This window comes from Glycine max, chromosome 1 (genome assembly GCF_000004515.6).
Source record: "Glycine max cultivar Williams 82 chromosome 1, Glycine_max_v4.0, whole genome shotgun sequence".
Taxonomy (NCBI): Eukaryota; Viridiplantae; Streptophyta; class Magnoliopsida; order Fabales; family Fabaceae; genus Glycine; species Glycine max.
Genome location: NC_016088.4, coordinates 19,109,479 through 19,129,120, shown reverse-complemented (window position 1 = coordinate 19,129,120; position 19,642 = coordinate 19,109,479). Strand labels below are relative to the sequence as shown.

The following is a 19,642-nucleotide window of genomic DNA, read 5'->3' as shown; positions in this document are numbered from 1 at the left end:
TTTATTTTTGACACCCATTTTTTGTTTTTTGTTTTTTTGTTTTCTGTTATTTGAATGCAATCCATTGTTTTCTTAATTTTTTATTTATATTTATACGTATATTTTTTTTTTGTCCGCCATAACGTCTGCCATTTTTCGCTATGCCATTTGTCATATTTTTATGGTGGATTTTTGACTTTCCGCCATGAATCGCCATCCGCCATTAACAACATTGATATATATATATATATATATATATCTAGTTCCTTGTCAAGTAACAGTTTTAACTGATGACATATTGACATTGGTAGTCCATTGCTTGGCACATCATCAAGGAGTCTGACAAGACAATCACATGCAATTGTTTTGGTAAACTATATTTTTAAATCCCTCATCAACAAGTCTGATGTCATCAACAAAATACACGTGACTGCCCGTCAGATTCCTTGATGATGTGGCAAGTCAATGGGTTGCCAACGTCGATATTATGTCATTAGTTAATGTTGTTCGTTGATAGCAGAGACTAAAAATAAAATAAATTTATAGGGACTAAAATAAAATGAAAATCTTTAAAGGACTAGAATATAAAACCCCTATTTTATAGGGACGAAAAGGTTATTTATGCATAAATTTATGGGTTAACTAAGTTTTTAGTTTCTAAACTTTTTTGAAATTCAGTTTTTAATCCCTAAACATTTGTTTGACTGGTCAAAGTCCCTTAACTTATTTCCATTAAGGTTTTTAGTCCCTAAACTTTTGTTTGACTGGTCAAGGTCCCTTAACTTTTTTCCATTAAGGTTTTTAGTCCCTAAACATTTGTTTGACTGGTCAATGTCCCTCAACTTTTTTCCATTAAGGTTTTAGTCCCTAAACTTTTGAAAAATTCAGTTTTTAGTCCTTGAAATCTCATTATCATTAAATAAATGGGTTCAAACTTTTGTTTAGAGACTAAAAACTAAAATTTCTAAACGTTTAAGGACCTTGACCAGTCAAACAAAAGTGTAGGGACTAAAAATCTTAATGGAAAAAAGTTGAGGGACCTTGACCAGTCAAACATAAGTTTAGGAACTAAAAACTGAATTTCGAAAAAGTTTAGGGATTAAAAACTTAGTTAACCCTAAATTTATTTATATTCATGAGTATTACAAAGATAATTAATGCCAAACCAACATACAAGAGAACAATTAAGATACAACTACTTCCTAAGATGCATTGAACCAAACTATACCAAGTATCTTGACAACTTGGAAAAATAAACATTAAAAGAAGCTCTTATCTCCTAAAATATTCCTATTTTCAACACTCCCCTTCAAGCTAGAGAACAAATATTTTTGTCAAAATCGTGTTACTTAGTGTGTATTTTAGGAAAGTTTATATTTTATCCCTGATTATATTTTTATTCTTTATCACAGCTGTATATTGCTATTAATACTAGGATTATGTATTTAGAATAAATCCCATAATTATAGGTATTTGTCTCCCTAGAATTAGTTGTCCATATTTCCTAAAATAGCCAGCAGACTCATGTACATATAGGTCCAATGAAACCCTAAGTTGCAGCCCTCATTGTTGCGCAACCTTGAAACCTATCGCAGCCTTCATTGCTGCCTTCATTACTCACCACAGCCTTGATCTCACCCATGGCTGAAATTGTGAATCTTGTTCCTGAAATAGGGGACAAATTCCAGATTGCTGGAGAATTGCAGAATATTCATTCTGCTTATCGGTTAACTGGAAAGAATTATCTTAAATGGTCTCAACTCATTAGGAGCATATTGAAGGGAAAAGGAAAGGGCAGTCACCTGACTGATAATGCCCCTGATGAAAAGGATGCCAAGTTCAAATCATGGGATGAAGAAGACTCCATGATCATGGCATGGTTGTGGAATTCAATGGTCCCAGAAATCAGTGATACCTGTATGTTCCTTAAATCAGCAAAGGAAATTTGGGAGGCAGTAGAACAAACCTATTCTAAGGCCAAAGATGCTGCACAAATATATGATGTAAAGGTGAAAACCTTGGGTGCCAAACAGGGAAACAAATCAGTCACAGAATATGCCAATCAACTCAAATCCCTATGGATGGAATTGGATCACTATCGAGTCATAAAAGCAAGGTGTTTAGAAGACTCAACAATCCTTAAGGAGTACATTGAACAAGATAGAGTTTATGATTTTTTGGTAGGCCTGAATTCTGAATATGACCAGGTCCGAATCCAAATTCTGGGAAAAGAGAAAGTCCCAGGACTTAATGAAGTGATAGTCATCATCCGGAGTGATGAAAGTAGGCGAGAACTGATGCTGGAAACCCCAACTGCTGAAACCTCAACAATGATAGCTGAAGGAGGAACAACCATGGTTGTTAACCAGAAGAAAAACGGATTTCCCAATATGGAGAAAAAACATGAGGAAGGCTGGTATACCTACTGCAACAAGCCACGCCACACAAGGGAGAAGTGCTGGAAATTACATGGAAAACCCCCAAGTCGAGAATGGGGGCAGAAAGGAGGTCCTAAAAAAGGGGGAGGACAAGGGCAAGCACACATTGCTAATGCTGGACATAGCGAAGAGGTTGTTCAGCTAAATCTTGAAGAGATAGAAAGGGTAAGATCCTTCCTTAGTAAACTGGAGAAGCCCACAGGTACGTGCTCCTTAACATATTCTGGTAAGCAGTGTTGTTAATGGCGGATGGCGGAAAGCCAAAAATCCATCATAAAAATATGGCAGATGGCGTAGCGGAAAATGGCGGATCTCATGGCGGACAAAATATATATATATATATATATATATATATATATATATATACATATATATATATATATATATATATATATATATACATATATATAATTATAAATAACCAAGTACCAACACCAAATAAACTCATTGAAATTGAAAAAACAATGGATTGCATTCAAATAAACTAAAAAAATTAAAAAAGTTTCATGAGTTCATACAATAAAAGAGGACTGAACAGAAAAAAAAAACATGATGTCAAATAGAAAATAAAAATAAAAATGGGACTGTCAAAAATAAAAAAGGGTGTCAAATAGAAAAACAAAAAAAAGATGCAGACATCAAAAACGGGTGTCAAACAGCAAAGAAAAAGAAAAAAAAACAAATAAAAAGGCACCACTGTCCATCGTCCACAACGTTCGTCTTCGCCGTCGTGCTGCTATTCGCGCTGCCGTTCGTCACCGCCGTTCGTGGTGCTGCTGGTCGCTGCGATGCTGCTGGGTGCGGGTGCTGGTCGCTGCTTCGCGGGGTCGTGCTGCTGCCGGTCGTCGCTGCTGGTAGTGGTGGCTGCTGGGTCCGGGTGCTGGTTCGCTGCTGTTCTGTTTCTGTTTGTGGCTGCTGCGCTTTTCAAAATATATTATCGGGTAGGGTTAGGTCGGGTCAGACCAACACCTACTGCGAAAAAAACATAAAAGGCCGCTATTCCGCCTTTCCCGCTATTCCGCCATGACCTGCCATGGCTATGGAGGCCGCCATGGTGCCGCCATTAGCAACCCGCCATGCCACCACTATTCGGTGGCGTTTTTTCATAATTCAGCCACGCTTTTCCGCCATGGCGCTGCCATGGCCGCCATTTAATAACACTCCTGGTAAGTTTCCATTTTCTTTTGGACTTAATGTTTCAGATACACCATTTATCCCCTATTGGATATTAGATTCTGGATCCACAGACCACATGACCCCTCTACCCAAATACTTCTCCACATATTCTCCATGTCCTAGCAACAAGAAAATTTCCACAGTAGATGGAACCCTTATAACTGTAGCAGGACAAGGAGAGGTCCAAATAATCCCATCCATAACATTAAAAAATGTCCTTCATGTTCCTAAGCTGTCCACCAATCTGATTTCTATACAAAAACTCACAAAAGATCTCTCATGTAATGTTTTTTATAACAATTCTTGTATATTACCGGACTAGAACTCCGGGAAGATTAGACATGCTAGAGAATGGAATGGCTTGTACTACATAAAGGATCCTAATATGCCTACCAGGAGCCACTCTCTCATCTCTGAATCCACCATGACCAGCAAAGAGAAAATTCAACTATACCATTGCCGGATGGGACATCCATCATTTCAAGTTGTAAAAGCGATATTTCCTTCCTTGTTTAAGAATTTAAATGTGGGGAGTCTGCATTGTGAGGTGTGTGAGCTTGCTAAACACAAGCGTGTATCTTTTCCCATTAGTAATAAGATGAGTTCTTTCCCTTTTTCTCTTGTTCATACTGATGTATGGGGTCCTGCTCATGTCCCTAATATCTCGGGTGCTAAATGGTTTTTAACCTTCATAGATGATTGTACTCGGGTGACTTGGGTTTTCTTATTAAAACAAAAATCTGAAGTTAGCTCTGTTTTTATTCAGTTTGTCTTGATGATTAAAAACCAATTTGGAGTCAACATTAAGAGAATTAGGTCTGACAATGCCAGGGACTACTTTAATCTTGTGCTCAAATCTTTTTATCAAAAGGATGGGGTAATCCATGAGTCTTCATGTGTTAACACACCCCAACAGAATGAGATTGCAGAAAGGAAAAATGGGCACTTATTAAACCAAACCAGAGCCTTGCTTTTTCAAAATCATGTCCCTAAAAAGTTTTGGGGGGAAGCTCTCCTTACTACCTCCTACCTAATCAATAGGTTACCCTCAAAAATCTTAGAATAAAAAAGTCCCATGCAAGTCCTATCCTCATTCTACCCACACTTGGACCCTACAAATAAACTCCAACCTAGAATATTTGGGTGTGTATCCTTTGTACATGTTCATAGTAATGAAAGGGGAAAACTGGATCCTAGGGTTGTCAAGTGTGTATTCTTGGGGTACTCAACCACACAAAAGGGATACAAATGCTTTCACCCTCCATCAAGAAGATTCTATGTGTCAAGGGATGTCACCTTCAACGAACAAGAAAGCTACTTCAAGCAACCTCATCTTCAGAGGGAGAATGTAATAGAGGAAGATGAGCCTCTAATGCTTCCGAATATGACATTTGGACCTGAAATTGGGACAACTAGCGCTGCTGTACCTGAAACTGAAAGAAGTCCAAATTCAGCAAGACAATCCCCTGATTCAACAACAGGACCTGCAACTCAACTTGAGACTAATGGTGGGAAGTTTGGGAAAAATCTGGTATATTCAAGTAGAGAAAAGGCCATTCCAGATTCTATCCATGTCCAAGAATCTGATCCACCATCATTACATGAGGTAACATCTTCTAATCCTATAAATAATTCTAATGAGTTTGTTGCTGGAATTTCAGAAGTATAGGTGAACCAAAACCTTGACCTTCCCATTGCCCTTAGAAAAGGAACTAGAAGATGCACCCAACAACCACTTTACTCTCTATCAAGTTTCCTATCCTTTAAAAAATTCTCTCCTACCCATAAAACCTTTCTCACAAACCTAAACACTACACCCACACCTTCCTCTGTATCTGAAGCATTTTTTGACAGGAAATGGAAACAAGCCATGGATGTGGAAATGGAGGCGTTAAACAAGAACAAGACCTAGGAACTTGCCACTTTGCCAACTGGAAAAAAACCAGTTGGGTGCAAATGGGTATACACCATAAAGTATTGAGTTGATGGGACCATTGAACGTTATAAGGCAAGGTTAGTGGCCAAAGGATTCATTCAGACATATGGAGTGGATTACTTGGAAACATTTTCCCCAGTTGCTAAGATAAACACGGTCAGAGTAATATTGTCATTAGCAGCAAACCATGATTGGGACCTGCAGCAGTTTGATGTGAAGAACACATTCCTACATGGAGATCTTGAAGAAGAAATATACATGGAGTTACCCCTTGGTTATTGTGGACAGGTTGCTACTGGAACTGTTTGCAAGCTAAAAAAGGCTCTATATGGGCTGAAACAATCCCCGAGAGCATGGTTTGGAAGATTCACCAAAGTTATGACAAGTTTGGGCTATAAATAGAGTCAAGGTGATCACACTTTATTTATCAAACATTCAGTTTCAGGGGAAGTAACAATAATTACTGGTGTATGTAGATGATATTATAGTAACTGGGGATGACAAAAGGGAGCAGCAAGAGTTAAGTCAATGCCTTGCCACAAAATTTGAGATTAAGACATTAGGGAGACTTAAATATTTTTTGGCAATTGAAGTGGCCCATTCTAAGAAAGGAATCTTCATATCTCAACAAAATACATCACTGACTTGCTTAAAGAAACATGTAAAACAGCTTGCAGACCAGCAAGTACTCCAATTGATCCAAACATAAAGTTAGGAAGTGCAGAGGAGGATATTGCCGTGGACAAGGAAATGTATCAGAGACTTGTGGACAGACTTATTTACTTATCCCATACTACGCCAGATATTGCTTTTGCTGTAAGCTTAGTCAGCCAATTTATGCACCAACCAAAGGAAGCACATTTACAAGCTGCCCTTAGAATTGTTCAATATTTAAAAGGGACTCCAGGAAAAGGGATTTTGTTCAAACAAAACAAGAGTGTAAGTCTTGAAGCATATGCGGATGCAGATTATGCTAGGTCAGTTGTGGATAGGAGATCAACTACTGGATACTGCACTTTCCTTGGTGGAAACTTGGTGACTTGGAAGAGCAAAAAACAAAGTGTAGTAGCTAGATCAAGTGCTGAAGCAGAATTTTGAGCAATGGCCCAAGGAATATGTGAACTTCTATGGCTGAAGATTATATTGGAAGACTTAAAGATAAGGTGGGATGAACCTATGAGATTATATTGTGACAATAAATCTGCAATTAGTATAGCCCACAATCCAGTGCAACATGATAGAACCAAACATATTGAGGTGGATAGAAATTTTATCAAAGAAAAGCTAGACAATGGCTTGATTTGCACTCCATATGTGTCCACTCAAAATCAACTTGCAAATATACTCACCAAGGGGCTGAACTATATCAACTTTGAAAGAATTATATCCAAGCTGGGAATGGAGAACATTTATTCACCAGCTTGAGGGGGAGTGTCAAAATCGTGTTACTTAGTGTGTATTTTAGAAAAGTTTATATTTTATCCCTGATTGTATTTTTATTCTTCATCACAGCTGTATATTGCTATTAATACTAGGATTATGTATTTAGAATAAATCCCATACTTTATGCATTACAGGAAACTGCTTCTCTATTTCTCCTTTTCCTCCCATTATACCCAAAGCCATGTACTTTCAAGTTTCAACAGAAAGCATGGGAATGGTGGCTGTCTCCTAAAATGGAAGAGATGAGAGAGAAACACCTTAGAGAGAGAGTGAAACACTTCAGAGAGAGAGAGGGAGAGAGAGAGATACACCTAAGAGAAAGAGTGGCTGAGAGAGGGAGAGCACGTGAAATAGAGAGACAGAGAGATATCCTGAGAGAACGAGAGTTTGCGAGAGATCGATCAGGCGACAACAGAAGAATATGCAGACGTAACAGGGAGAGGGGGAGAGACAGAGATAGGAGGAAAGAGGAACATTCCTCATGTCGTCGGAGCAATTCCAGAAAGTTGCGGTATGAAGGAAACAAATGGAAGCTCGAAGGGGGGGAACCAGGAACACAATCGACATTACGAGGAATGCTGGAACAAGAACGTGAATGACGACAGACTTGGTACAAAGGAAGAATGGACAAAGGTGATCAGTAGGAGGGAAGCAAAGACAGTAAAGAAGATTATTCCAGAGAACAGAACAACCCATAATCTTTCGTCCAAGCGTCCCAACTGGAGAGATAAGGAGGATATTACATCCTTCTATTTCACTAACTTCACAGACGATGTTAATGAAGTGTGGCTTTGGGAGAAGTTTAAGACTTGGGGTGATGTCCGTGAAGTTTTTATAGCCAAACGCTGTAACAAGGAGGGTAGAAGGTTTGGTTTTGGGAGGTTCAAGGGTGTTTCGGATGTAAAGATTCTGGAGACGCACCTGGATAACATTTTCATAGACGACCACAAGCTGTTCGTCAACCTTCCCAGGTTCACAAGGTTAGCTTCGAATCTCCAGACGCATACAAGAGTAGATAAAGGGGGGAAGCAAAACAAAGAAGATGTCAAGGGTCTTCCGGTTACTAACAGACCTCGGGTGTGATCATACGTGGAGGTGGTGGGTCAGAAAGGAGTTTCAGGAGGAACGATGACAGGTGCAGATGGTACTCCAACAATTACCATCGAACCCACTAAAGGTCGTGATTTCTGGTGTAAAGGGGCTTGGGTTGGTAAGTTGAAGAAACCCATGAAGATGGAGAAAATGGAGGATTACATATCGTGGGAGCTGGGATATAACATCAGCACTAGATTCCTTGGAGACGACATGGTCCTTCTCATTGGACTTTCAGAGGATCAAGCTCAACAGCTTATCAACTCAGAGATAAACGGCGGCAATACCCTATTCTATTCCCTTGAGAGATGGCGACCAGGCTACAGGTCATCTAATCGGGTTGTGTGGCTTCAATTATGGGGCTTTCCGATTGAAGCATGGGAAGTGGACCACATGAAGCACATTGTCTCAACTATTGGAGATGTCATAGAGGCTGACGAAGACACCGAAGACCGGCGACGACTGGACCGTGCGCGCTTGCTGGTTCGAACTCCTTTGCCGCCGGCAATCAGCAAGGAAGTGAAGGTTCGTTGTGGGGGAGAAGATCACAGGGTGTGGCTGGTGGAGGAGGTAGGTGTCGATGGGGATGCGTGGAGAACCAAAACGTCCATGTCCGAAGAGTGGACGGAGGAGATCACGTCGGAGGAGGAAGGTGTCGACGCGGAAGAAGACGACGACGATACCTCCTTTTCGTATTCATCGGAGTTGTCAGCCACCAACAACAAGGCCTCTTCGAACCACCAGTCAAACGATTTACCCAGCGGTTTCTACGGCCAATCTCGGAATCGTGTTGACCCAGTGGATAATAACCCATTTTTTGATGCATGCAAACATAGCGCAGGAGACGCAGCGAGACACGTTCAGGACTCTACTTTGGCAAAGGTTGACCAACGGACTGCTGGTGCAGAGAAAAAGCAGGGAAATATTTCCTCAGAGGTCATAACCTTGGACCCTGTTATAGTCGGGCCTCGAAAGGCTGAGGAAGACCAAGATGGAAAGTTTTTAAATTCTGAGGAAGCAGCAAGAAATCAGATTAACATCCAAGGGGCATATAAGACATGTGCAACGGATACAAGATATTATCATGACATAAGCCAGACTCAGGGTCAAAAGGAGATTGGGCCAAGTTCCATATCGGGCCCAATAAAGATATTGGAGGAGTGCAAAAAGAAAAAACATATAATCTTGACCCAAGCATCAAAAAGGAATATGGACTGGTTCCCTAAAGTTTATGCTAGGCAAAGACACGCCCCATCAAAGGGCTGCCTTCTTATGCCTGTAGCTGAAGAAAATACATCATTAATGGAGGATAAGGCTGATCCGGGTTTAAAGGATAACCTTTTCAAAGGCACAAACCGTAGTAACACGGTGGAGATGGAGGAGATTAACAGTGTGGATGGAAATTCTCTTGAAGAATTTGAAGAGGCCAACCAGCAGTGGATTCTTGCGAAATCCTTAGGCCTCCAACATGAATCGGATCAGGACGGTATTCACAGCTTCAAGAACATGGAGATTCGGGATAGGAAAGAGGCTTTGCAGCTGGGAAACAAGAATATTCATAGATGAATATTATGTCTTATAATATTAGAGGGCTGGGTAGAGGCCTAAAATGGGCTTCTATCAGGAGTTTGGTGGGGAAGTTTCATGTTGATCTTTTATGTCTTCAAGAAACCAAAAAGGAATATCTGGACAAAGCTACATGTCAATTCTTATGGGGACAAAGTGATCTGGCTTGGGAATGGCAGCCTGCTATACATGCTGCTGGGGGATTATTATGCATATGGGATAATAATAAATTCCAGGTTGATTTTAGATGTTCAGATAAAGATTACATTATGTTGGGTGGAGTTTGGTTGCCTCAAATGCAAAGAGTAGTAGTTATTAATCTTTATGCCCCTTGTGACACTGCTGGGAAAAGGCAGCTATGGCAGAACCTCAGCAATAGAAAATCTCGGTCCCTCGATCCCTGCTGGTGTTTGGCTGGGGACTTCAATTGCATCAGATACTCTTCAGAAAGAATGGGGATTAATAATACCAATACAGATTCTCAAATCATAGAAGAATTTAATGACTGGATTGCTGATATGGAGGTGGAGGACATTCCTTGCTTGGGTAAACCTTTTACTTGGGTAAGGCCTAATGGGACTTGTAAAAGTAAGCTTGACAGGATTCTAGTTTCGGATGGATGGCTTGATTTATGGCCTGATAGTTCTCAATTCAACCTTGAGAGAAACTATTCTGACCACTGCCCTATTTTACTTCAATCCAAGACTAGTGACTGGGGCCCTAAGCCTTTTAAGGTCTTTGATGGATGGTTAAAGATCAAGGAGTTCCAGCAAGTGGTGAAAGAATGCTGGTCTGATTATCAGCCCTTGGGATGGGGGGTTTTGCCTTAAAAACCAAGCTCAAGAATCTTAAACACAGGTTGAAAAGGTGGAGTAAGGAGAATTCAGCAGATATTAATATTCAAATAAAGCAGTTGCAACAGAGTATGAATGAGTTGGAGAACTCTATGCCATCTCAGCCTTTGGAGCATCAAATCAAACAGCTGAAGGATCTTCAATCTCAGCTATGGGAAAAGGCTAGTCTCCATGAGTCTATCTTGAGACAGAAAGCTAGAAGTAGATGGGTTAAAGAGGGGGACTGCAACAGTTTATATTTTCACAAATTAATAAACTATAGTAGGAGGAGAAATGCGATTAGGGGGTTGTTCATTGATGGTGTATGGGTAGAAGATCCTTCCCTGGTCAAGGCAGAGGTTCTGCAGCACTTTCAAAATAGATTTCATGAACCTCAGTATCAAAGACCCAACCTGGATGGAGTCCACTTCAATGTCCTATCTGTTCTTCAAAAGGATAGCATGGTAGAGCCTTTTAAAGAAGAGGAGATCACTTGTGCTGTGTGGAGCTGTGGCAATGAAAAAAGCCCTGGGCCTGATGGGCTTAACTTCAGATTCATTAAGCATTTCTGGCAGGAGCTCAAACCTGATTTTCTGAGATTTTTTGATGAATTTTTTGTTAATGCTTCCTTCCCCAAAGGCAGCAACTCCTCCTTTATTGCCCTCATCCCTAAAGTGAAAGATCCCCAAGCTATCAACGATTTCAGACCTATATCCCTTATAGGCTGCACTTATAAAATTATTGCCAAAGTGTTGGCTAATAGGCTGAAAAAAGTCATGCCTCATCTTGTAGATGAAAGGCAGACAACATTTATACAGGGTAGACAATTGCTTCATGGAGTTCTGGTGGCTAATGAAGTGATTGAGGAGGCTAGAAGATCCGAGAAGTCTTGTATGGTTTTTAAGGTGGACTTTGAGAAGGCCTATGATTCTGTATCTTGGCAATTTCTCATTTATATGCTGAAGAGAATGGGGTTCCATGAGAGATGGATTAGATGGATAAGGGCCTGCCTTAATTCGGCTTCCATTTCTGTTCTTGTTAATGGCAGCCCAACTTCAGAATTTAATCCTCAAAGAGGATTGAGACAAGGTGACCCCTTGGCACCTCTCCTCTTTGATTTAGTGGCTGAGGGATTGACAGGGTTGATGAGAGAAGCAGTTTCCCAAAATAGGTTCAGAAGTTTTTTGGTGGGGAAGAACAAAGTTCCTGTGAATGTTCTTCAATATGCTGATGATACTGTGTTTTTTGGAGAAGCTTCCATGGAGAATGTCAGAGCAGTGAAGGCCGTTCTTAGAAGCTTTGAGATGACTTCTGGGCTGAGGATCAACTTTGCTAAGAGTCAGTTTGGTGCTGTTGGCCAATCTGAGGTTTGGTGCAGCTCTGCTGCTACTTATCTCAATTGTGCATTACTGCAACTTCCTTTCTGCTATTTAGGAATTCCAGTGGGTGCTAATCCTAGAAGGAGGAGGGTCTGGGATCCTATCATAAGGAAGTTTGAGGCTAAGTTGAACAAATGGAACCAGAGATATATCTCTATGGCTGGTAGGATCACACTCATCAATGCTGTCCTAACAGCACTACCTTTATTTTTCCTGTCCTTTTTCAGGGTTCCTTCAGCTATCATTCACAGGATTTCTGCCATTCAAAGACAATTCCTTTGGGGGGGGGAAGCTAGAAGGAAGGAAGATCGCTTGGATATCTTGGAGTCAATGCTGTACTCCTAAACATATGGGAGGATTGGGGATCAAAGATATTCAAATTCTCAACAAGGCTCTGCTGTTTAAATGGAAGTGGATGATGTTCCATCAACCAGACCAACTTTGGACCAGAATTCTGAATTCTAAGTACAATGGTTGGAGGGGATTGGATCCTGGACCTCGAAAGCAGTACTTCTCCACTTGGTGGGCTGACTTAAGGGCCATATCTCAACAACAGAATGTGATCAATGCTGCTAACCAAATCTGGTGGAAGTTGGGAAGAGGCGATAAATTCCTCTTTTGGGAAGATCCTTGGGGAGATGAAGGAGTTCCTCTCAAGGACCAATTCCCTGAATTATTTAGAATTTCTTCACAAAGAGATCTAAAAGTGGCAGAGGTGGGATCTTGGACAGAGAATGGGTGGGGTTGGAACATGGCTTGGAGAAGAAACCTGTTTGATAATGAGATGCAGCTAGCTTCTAAATTCATTGATCACATCCATGCAATCAGGTTCAATAACAACTTCAACGACACCTGGGTTTGGAGAGCTGAAGCCACTGGGATTATCTCAACTAAATCTGCTTACCAAGTTATTAAATCTGAGATGGATGATGAAGGTCAGTACCTGGGATTCAAGAAACTTTGGGAGATCAAAGTCCCTCCTAAAGCCCTATCTTTTGTTTGGAGGTTATTATGGGATAGACTTCCCACGAAGGACAATTTGATCAAGAGGCAAATTCAGGTTGAAAATGATCTATGTCCCTTCTGTCATAGTCAATCTGAAACCGCATCCCACTTGTTTTTCACTTGTGGCAAAATAATGCCTTTGTGGTGGGAATTCCTATCTTGGGTAAAGGAAGACAAGGTGTTTCACTTCAGGCCAATGGATAATTTTCTCCAGCACTATTCCTCAGCAGCATCAAAGGCTTCTAACACAAGAAGGACAATGTGGTGGATAGCAGCTACAAACTCAATTTGGAGGCTCAGGAATGATATCATTTTCCAGAATCAAGCCTTTGATATCACTAGGCTGACAGATAGCACTCTGTTCCTATTATGGACTTGGTTGAAGGGGTGGGAAAGGAACTTCAAGATTCCTTATTATTGTTGGTCTTCAAATATGTCTATAGCTTTTACCTAAAGTTTTGTTAGTAGGGTATTCACTTGTGTAGGGTGCTGTATCTCCTGATCTCTCAGGACTTTCATTTGTACTATGTAGTACCTCTGGTACTTTTATCCTATATTATAAATTATCTTTGCCTTCCAAAAAAAAAGAATAAATCCCATAATTATAGGGATTTGTCTCCCTAGAATTAGTTGTCCATATTTCCTAAAATAGCCAGCAGACTCATGTACATATAGGTCCAATGACCTCATAATTCAATATGAGAAAATAAAATATTATTCCTTCTAAATTTAAGAATTTTCCATTACCCGGTTGCATACAATTCTTATCACACTCTTTGCTTTTTCTTTCACAACGTGAAATATCTAGCTCTGCTTGTCCTTTTAGACAAATTAGTATGGCTGGAGAATGGGAATTTTTTGGTCAGCATAATTAATTTTGATTCTCCTTTAGTTTATCAACTATCATTGTTATTTGTATACGCTATACAATTTGTCATTTGATTGTTCAAGGCTTCAAGCTGTTCGATATTCTGCAAGTGCAAGAGTTTAGATACTCATAGGATTTTCGGTACTGACATTCTTATATAAAATATGTATTCTTATAAATAAACAATTTTTGTTATACATATATAACTAAAGAATGTTGTTTTGTTCTTTATACATCATTGCTTATTTATAAATTACTAGTGCATCAGATATTTAAATTTGCTGATTCAATGTCTGTGGATTGATATTGACCACCTATTCAGGTTTTTCAATGGTGCTCCCGCTGTTCTCAGAAAATAGCCTCTTATCCCGACTTACTTCGATATTTCTTGGCTTTGCACCTCCATTCCTTCTTCTCTCCATTGGGTATTATCTCATTCTCCTGGATATTTCTTTAGTTTCTCTTGTAGACTTGTTGATGTCTTGATGCATTTGCTTTTACTTTTACTGCTTGAAACTTATGCAGATACGAAGCTATATTCTATGCTGCTCTTGCTCTTGTACTGATGGCTTGGATACTATTTGAAAATACAATTCTCAACTTAAATATTGTGAATAAGTCATCTGATTCCACTAAAAGTGTTACAAATCATCTCATCCATGGATCTGATAATAGATCTTTGCAGTTATCTGATGTGAGGATTCCATTGGTCTTTGTAAGTTTTATTCTTTTCTTTATCTTTTTTCCTTCATAACTTAATTAAATCCAATCTTCCTTTTGTTTTTAAACTTACATTAAATCCGAACTTCCTTTTGTTTTTAATCATAGTATTTTACTCTTTAGTTTCTGATTGTATACTTTCTATTGTACAAGTGGCTTTAGGTTGACAGCTGTACACCTAACTAACCTTCAGTTTTTTAGGTTTGTTACATACTTAGTTCAACTATATATTGCTATTATAATCTTTGTAAGTGTGTAACATTCATTTTATTAGAACCTGATATTTTCCTTTGTTCATTTCCTTTTTCTGTGAACATTCATAAACCCTAATAAGCTGTAATAGCAGTATACTATGATTTAACTAAGAGAAAATGTACACAAGAGTTTACATTTAGCTCATACCCTAATAGTGTTTGTTAAGATTCAGGGTGAACTAATGCATCTACAATTATGCTTAGCTTTTCTTATTATGCCCCTAAAGGAAATCAGATAAGCTCTGATATAGTGATTATTAATAATTTAATATAATTGATACTTGATTTGACCTTCAAACTAACTACTGTATTATGCAGATGGTTTTATTCAATGTTGCTTTTTTTGGAACGGGAAATTTTGCAAGTATTGCTAGTTTTGAGATTTCATCTGTCTATCGGTTCATTACCATCTTTAGTGTAAGTGAAAATTGAACTTCTTTTGATATCTTAGGTATCTTTAATAAGCTTTTGAACTGATGTGTTTCTTCACTAATGCAGCCCTTCCTGATGGCAGCGCTACTCATCTTCAAATTATTTATACCTTTCTTGCTTGTAATGTAAGTGCATTAATGCTATTTATAACTGCCCCACAATTTTACTTCTTTGAGACTTGGTTTTCCTAATATCAAATGTCTTTTTTTTTTTTTTAAACTGTGTCAATGCAATACATCCCAAGTATATGATATGCGGTCATATACAGACTTCTAAGGCTGTAGATTTTCACATGATTGCTTATCACCATTATTATTTTAGAAATAAAATGCTATCAATTCTGCCCAAGGTAGATTTATATATCCACCCAAGGACTGATTTTTATTTTTTAGATCAGTCACCAGGTATTGCACATTGTGCATCTTGAATACATCTAGTTCTTGCATGTAACCATATGACAAAACTTTCTAAATCTCTAAACTATTTCTGTTTGGTGAAACTGAGTAGACGGAGAAAATATATTTCACTGTTATAATCTGTAGATTCCAAATTCCATATTTCATAAATGGTGTGTTTTACATCAGTATTCAGCTTTATGGTTTTAAAACTTTCTTCAGGTTCTGCTTTTCACTAACATATTACCAATGACAGTTGTAGTAGTTCTAAATCTTATATACAATTTTTCATCTTATATTTCTTGTAATGGACTGAACTGCAGATGCGTATTCAGTGCGATTACCAAACTAAACCAAGTTCCAAGGTTGGGATGCTATTTTCTTGTTATATTGTTCTCAGACATGATGACCATTCACTTCTTCTTCCTGGTATACTCACCCTATTCTTTTTAATTTCTTATGGTTTCTGTTAGATATATCTTGTAAAAGGCTGTCTTTTTTCCTTCTTTTGTTATGTAGCCGACTGTCATAGGGGTACAGCTTGTAATCCCTTTTGGTCTCAATGTCTTGTACTTATGTACTAGGTGTAAGTCCAAAAACATACACCAAATTTCATCCATTGAATTGAGTTAGTCTAATGCCTCAAAATGTTTCAAACAAAAAATAAATAAAATAAAGACAGCAAATCACGTGATCTTAAAACCAAAACACCCTATGTCTTTGTCTTCTCACTGCATGTAATTCATGATCATTCATGGCCACACAAATAAACATTATGTTGTCGTATGTTTATTCAATCCAGTAGCATAAACATTTGACAGAAAACCTATTCTATTATCCCTATTTTGTACCAATTATGCCAATACACCACCAAAACTACTATACTAGTTAAGCCATATTCGTAATCTTCTTGCTATTTGTGATTGGGTGTTACCGTGTTAGAATTATCACCTTCAAGACCATGCAACCATTGATCATGTGGAATTTTCCCTTTCCAGCCAAATTTAAATCATATGATCATTAGGGTTTTAACATTACATGATTTGTCTTTGTTTTTGTTTTTATTTTTTAATTGGTCTCACTAATCTCAACAAGTCACATGCCTTGTTTTAAATTTTAATTTTTCTTTTCAACTGAGATATATTGAGCCAATAGATTAACTCAATTTAATGGATGAAATTTGACTTACACCTGGTGTAAAGGGATCCTATCCCCCCCCCCCCCCCCCCCACCCCCACATATATATAAATAATATTTACATATAAATACTTTTTAGGAGCTGAGTGTGAGGGAGCACACTCAAGCTTTTTCTCTAAATTCTCTCAACTGTTTCCATAGTCTTCAGTAAATTCTTTTGTCTCCTGTTTCTTGATTTTTCATACCACAGATATGTGTCTTCATTTCATTATAGTAAATGAAAGGGGTCAAATGATAAACTGTTAGAAGTGCCATAGATGCTGCCAATTTCTTTCTTCCATCACCATTAACTTCTTTTTTTCTTTGTTTTGTTATTTTTTGTTGGATTCCTAGTACCACAGTTGTTGATAACTGTGAATATTTAATTATGGTATAAAGTCTTACTAATAAAATCAGCTGCCTTTTATAATTTTCTCTGATATATTTTCTTAACTAGCATTATGTTAATGTTTAGTGACATAAAATGATAATCAACTACAACAATAGACTAATTCCACTTGGTGAAGTTGACTACATAAATCATATAACACCACTGGACTTTTAGAGATGTTATTCACTATGAGATCTCTGTTAATAATTTTCTTCGGTGTCCTTTGTCTTTGTGTAACCCTTTTCACAGGGTTAAAACCATGTGATCTACTCTTCTCACTAGTGTCTTCTGTGGCCTTCTTTATACATGTCTAAATTACATTAATCGATTTTCTATCATCTCCTCAATAGGTGCCACACCAATATGCCCATATATAATCATTCTATATATTTTTTTGTGTCACACATCCATCTTAGCATTCTCATTATCAGAGTATAGTTGGTTTGATAGAGTTTGGTAGAGTTTCCCTTTGAGTTTGGTAGGTACTTTGCGATCACAAAGAACTCTTGATGTCTTTTTCAATTTTAACTTCCTAACTTGTATCTTGTGCCAATACTTCTTAGATTTACTGTACTTTTCTAAATAATATTTTTATTATAATTCAAAGAGCTGTGTTGGAAAACTGCTTTAATTGCGCCCCCCCTAGCTCGGCTTAGTTGCGGCCTTAATTGCAGCCTCTTTGGGAGCTGCCTTAATTGCAGCCTCAAGGATGGTGGTTTAGTCCCACATACATGTAGAAATATGGCTAAATTGCAGTATATAAGTGAATGTCATTCCACACCTTACAAAGTGGTTTTTTGAAGCTGGTTTTGTAGGGAAGAGTTAAGCCCTAATCCACATTCTAAGATGCTATTTTGTTGGAATGAGTTAGGAATAGGCTCAAACCCAATTTCTAAGATGATATCAGATCCTATCCTAGATCCATATTTGAGCTACCTGCATTTGCCCCGCACTAGGATGAAAATCCTCGGCGTGAGGGGGAGTGTTGGAAAGCCTCCTTAGTTGTGGACCCACTATAGCCCGCCTTAGTTGTGGCCTCTTGGGGGCTGTCTTAATTGCAGAGGGTGGTGGTTTAGTCCCACTAACCTAAATTTTGAGGTCTGCTAACCTTTCATCCATAAAATATTTAACAATTTTATGAAGGTTCTATTTTTGGTGCTAAAAAATTCATATATGATTTGAGGATTTGCAAACTGTATCAAAAGGTAAGGACTAAGGATGTCTGTTATACAGGGACAAGTTTTGTGGTGCCTGTTTAATGCTACTAAACTAAACTAACATACCCCAGTGCCCTGAGGCTCCTTGCTATGCTAAGGTATGGGGGAGGGTCATTGCATGCAGTCTTACCCTTGCATATGCAAAGAAACGGTTTCCGGATTCAAACCCATGACCAACCAGTCACCAAGACACAGCTGGTCACTAAGGCACAAACTTTACCGCTGTGCCAGGGCTCGCCCTCTGCCTGTTTAATGCTCATGCGTATTAAAATTCTTTTAACTTGAAATGTCTGGTTGTTTTTGATTGGTATATTTTGAATCTTCGATCAATGTGTGTGTGTATGTATGAATGCATGATGCATGTATATAGTATCTATTACTGAGTTTGATGGTTGGCAGGTTAGGAATACAGGAAGTTGGATGGAAATTGGAAATAGTATCAGTCATTTTGGCATCATGAGTGCCCAAGTTGTTTTTGTTCTATTACTCTTTGCCCTCACAAATACATACACAAAAGACATCCACTGTAACTCAGCAGTATCATCGACTCGTAAGGCAAATTAGGTTTCACCAAAGTCGCTCTAAACGAGCTACCTTATTGCCATGGAAATGACTACTCATTCTTGGTGTTTGCTTTGATGGTTATGACCAACCTGGTATTATGTTTCTACCCTAGCTAACTTCCATTTTTGTGTGAGCTCCAGAATAGGACTTACCTATCCTTGTTGAGCTTACTACTGGAGCTGAAATTTTGGCACTTCAACTGATTTTCCATAGTTGTATTCATTTCCATCTATGGTATTCAGGATTGAGAACGGGCGGCAGTGATCTGGAACTCAGGGAAAGGCGAGCAAACATTGTGCCTCACCATGTAAACAAAGAACTTTCATATAAACTTTTTCCTTATATTACTGCCTCTTGGTAGTTGATCTGTACAGGTCCTGGTCCTGGCCCTGGCCCGGGTGATGGAATTTTTGTTTGATTGTTTACTGTGGTCAACGTAATGTTAATGCACTTTTTTCACCCAAATAGATTAGTGAGGTTATCTATTGAGACATTACTTTCTCCGACAAACTTGCGTAAATTTAAATGCCGGGTACTAAAAAAAGGATGAGCGGAAAAAGTTAGTTTCTTCTATTCGATAGTGTATACAAAAGTTTGAGCAGTTGGCCAAAAGTGTAGAATGAGAAATGCAATCCTTTAAAATATTTGATATTTAATAAACGAAATATTTTTATTTCTTAAAACGAATTAGTTTTCTCAGGGTTAAAGTTCCCTTAAAAATAAAAATTTTATAATCTTGTTATACTTGTGTTCAACGGAAGTGTAAATGAGAATTAAG

General features: G+C 38.5%; 1 protein-coding gene across 3 annotated transcripts in view; it reads left to right on the top strand.

The window, feature by feature from the left end:
• The window catches only part of LOC100800363 (GPI ethanolamine phosphate transferase 1), a 33,526-nt gene extending 14,173 nt beyond the window's left edge, over positions 1-19,353 (top strand). For 2 of the 3 annotated variants that reach the window (XM_014773984.3, XM_006573163.4), the window contains 7 exons: positions 14,038-14,140; positions 14,241-14,430; positions 15,008-15,106; positions 15,188-15,246; positions 15,840-15,945; positions 18,700-18,956; positions 19,107-19,353. In XM_014773984.3, the coding sequence (XP_014629470.1) occupies positions 14,038-14,140; positions 14,241-14,430; positions 15,008-15,106; positions 15,188-15,246; positions 15,840-15,945; positions 18,700-18,864 (722 nt within the window). In that variant the 3' untranslated portion in view covers positions 18,865-18,956; positions 19,107-19,353. Of the gene's footprint in view, positions 1-14,037; positions 14,141-14,240; positions 14,431-15,007; positions 15,107-15,187; positions 15,247-15,839; positions 15,946-18,699; positions 18,957-19,077 lie in introns of all 3 variants that reach the window. The other variant, XM_006573164.4, reaches the window with a different exon arrangement.
• The last annotated feature ends 289 nt before the right edge of the window (positions 19,354-19,642 follow it).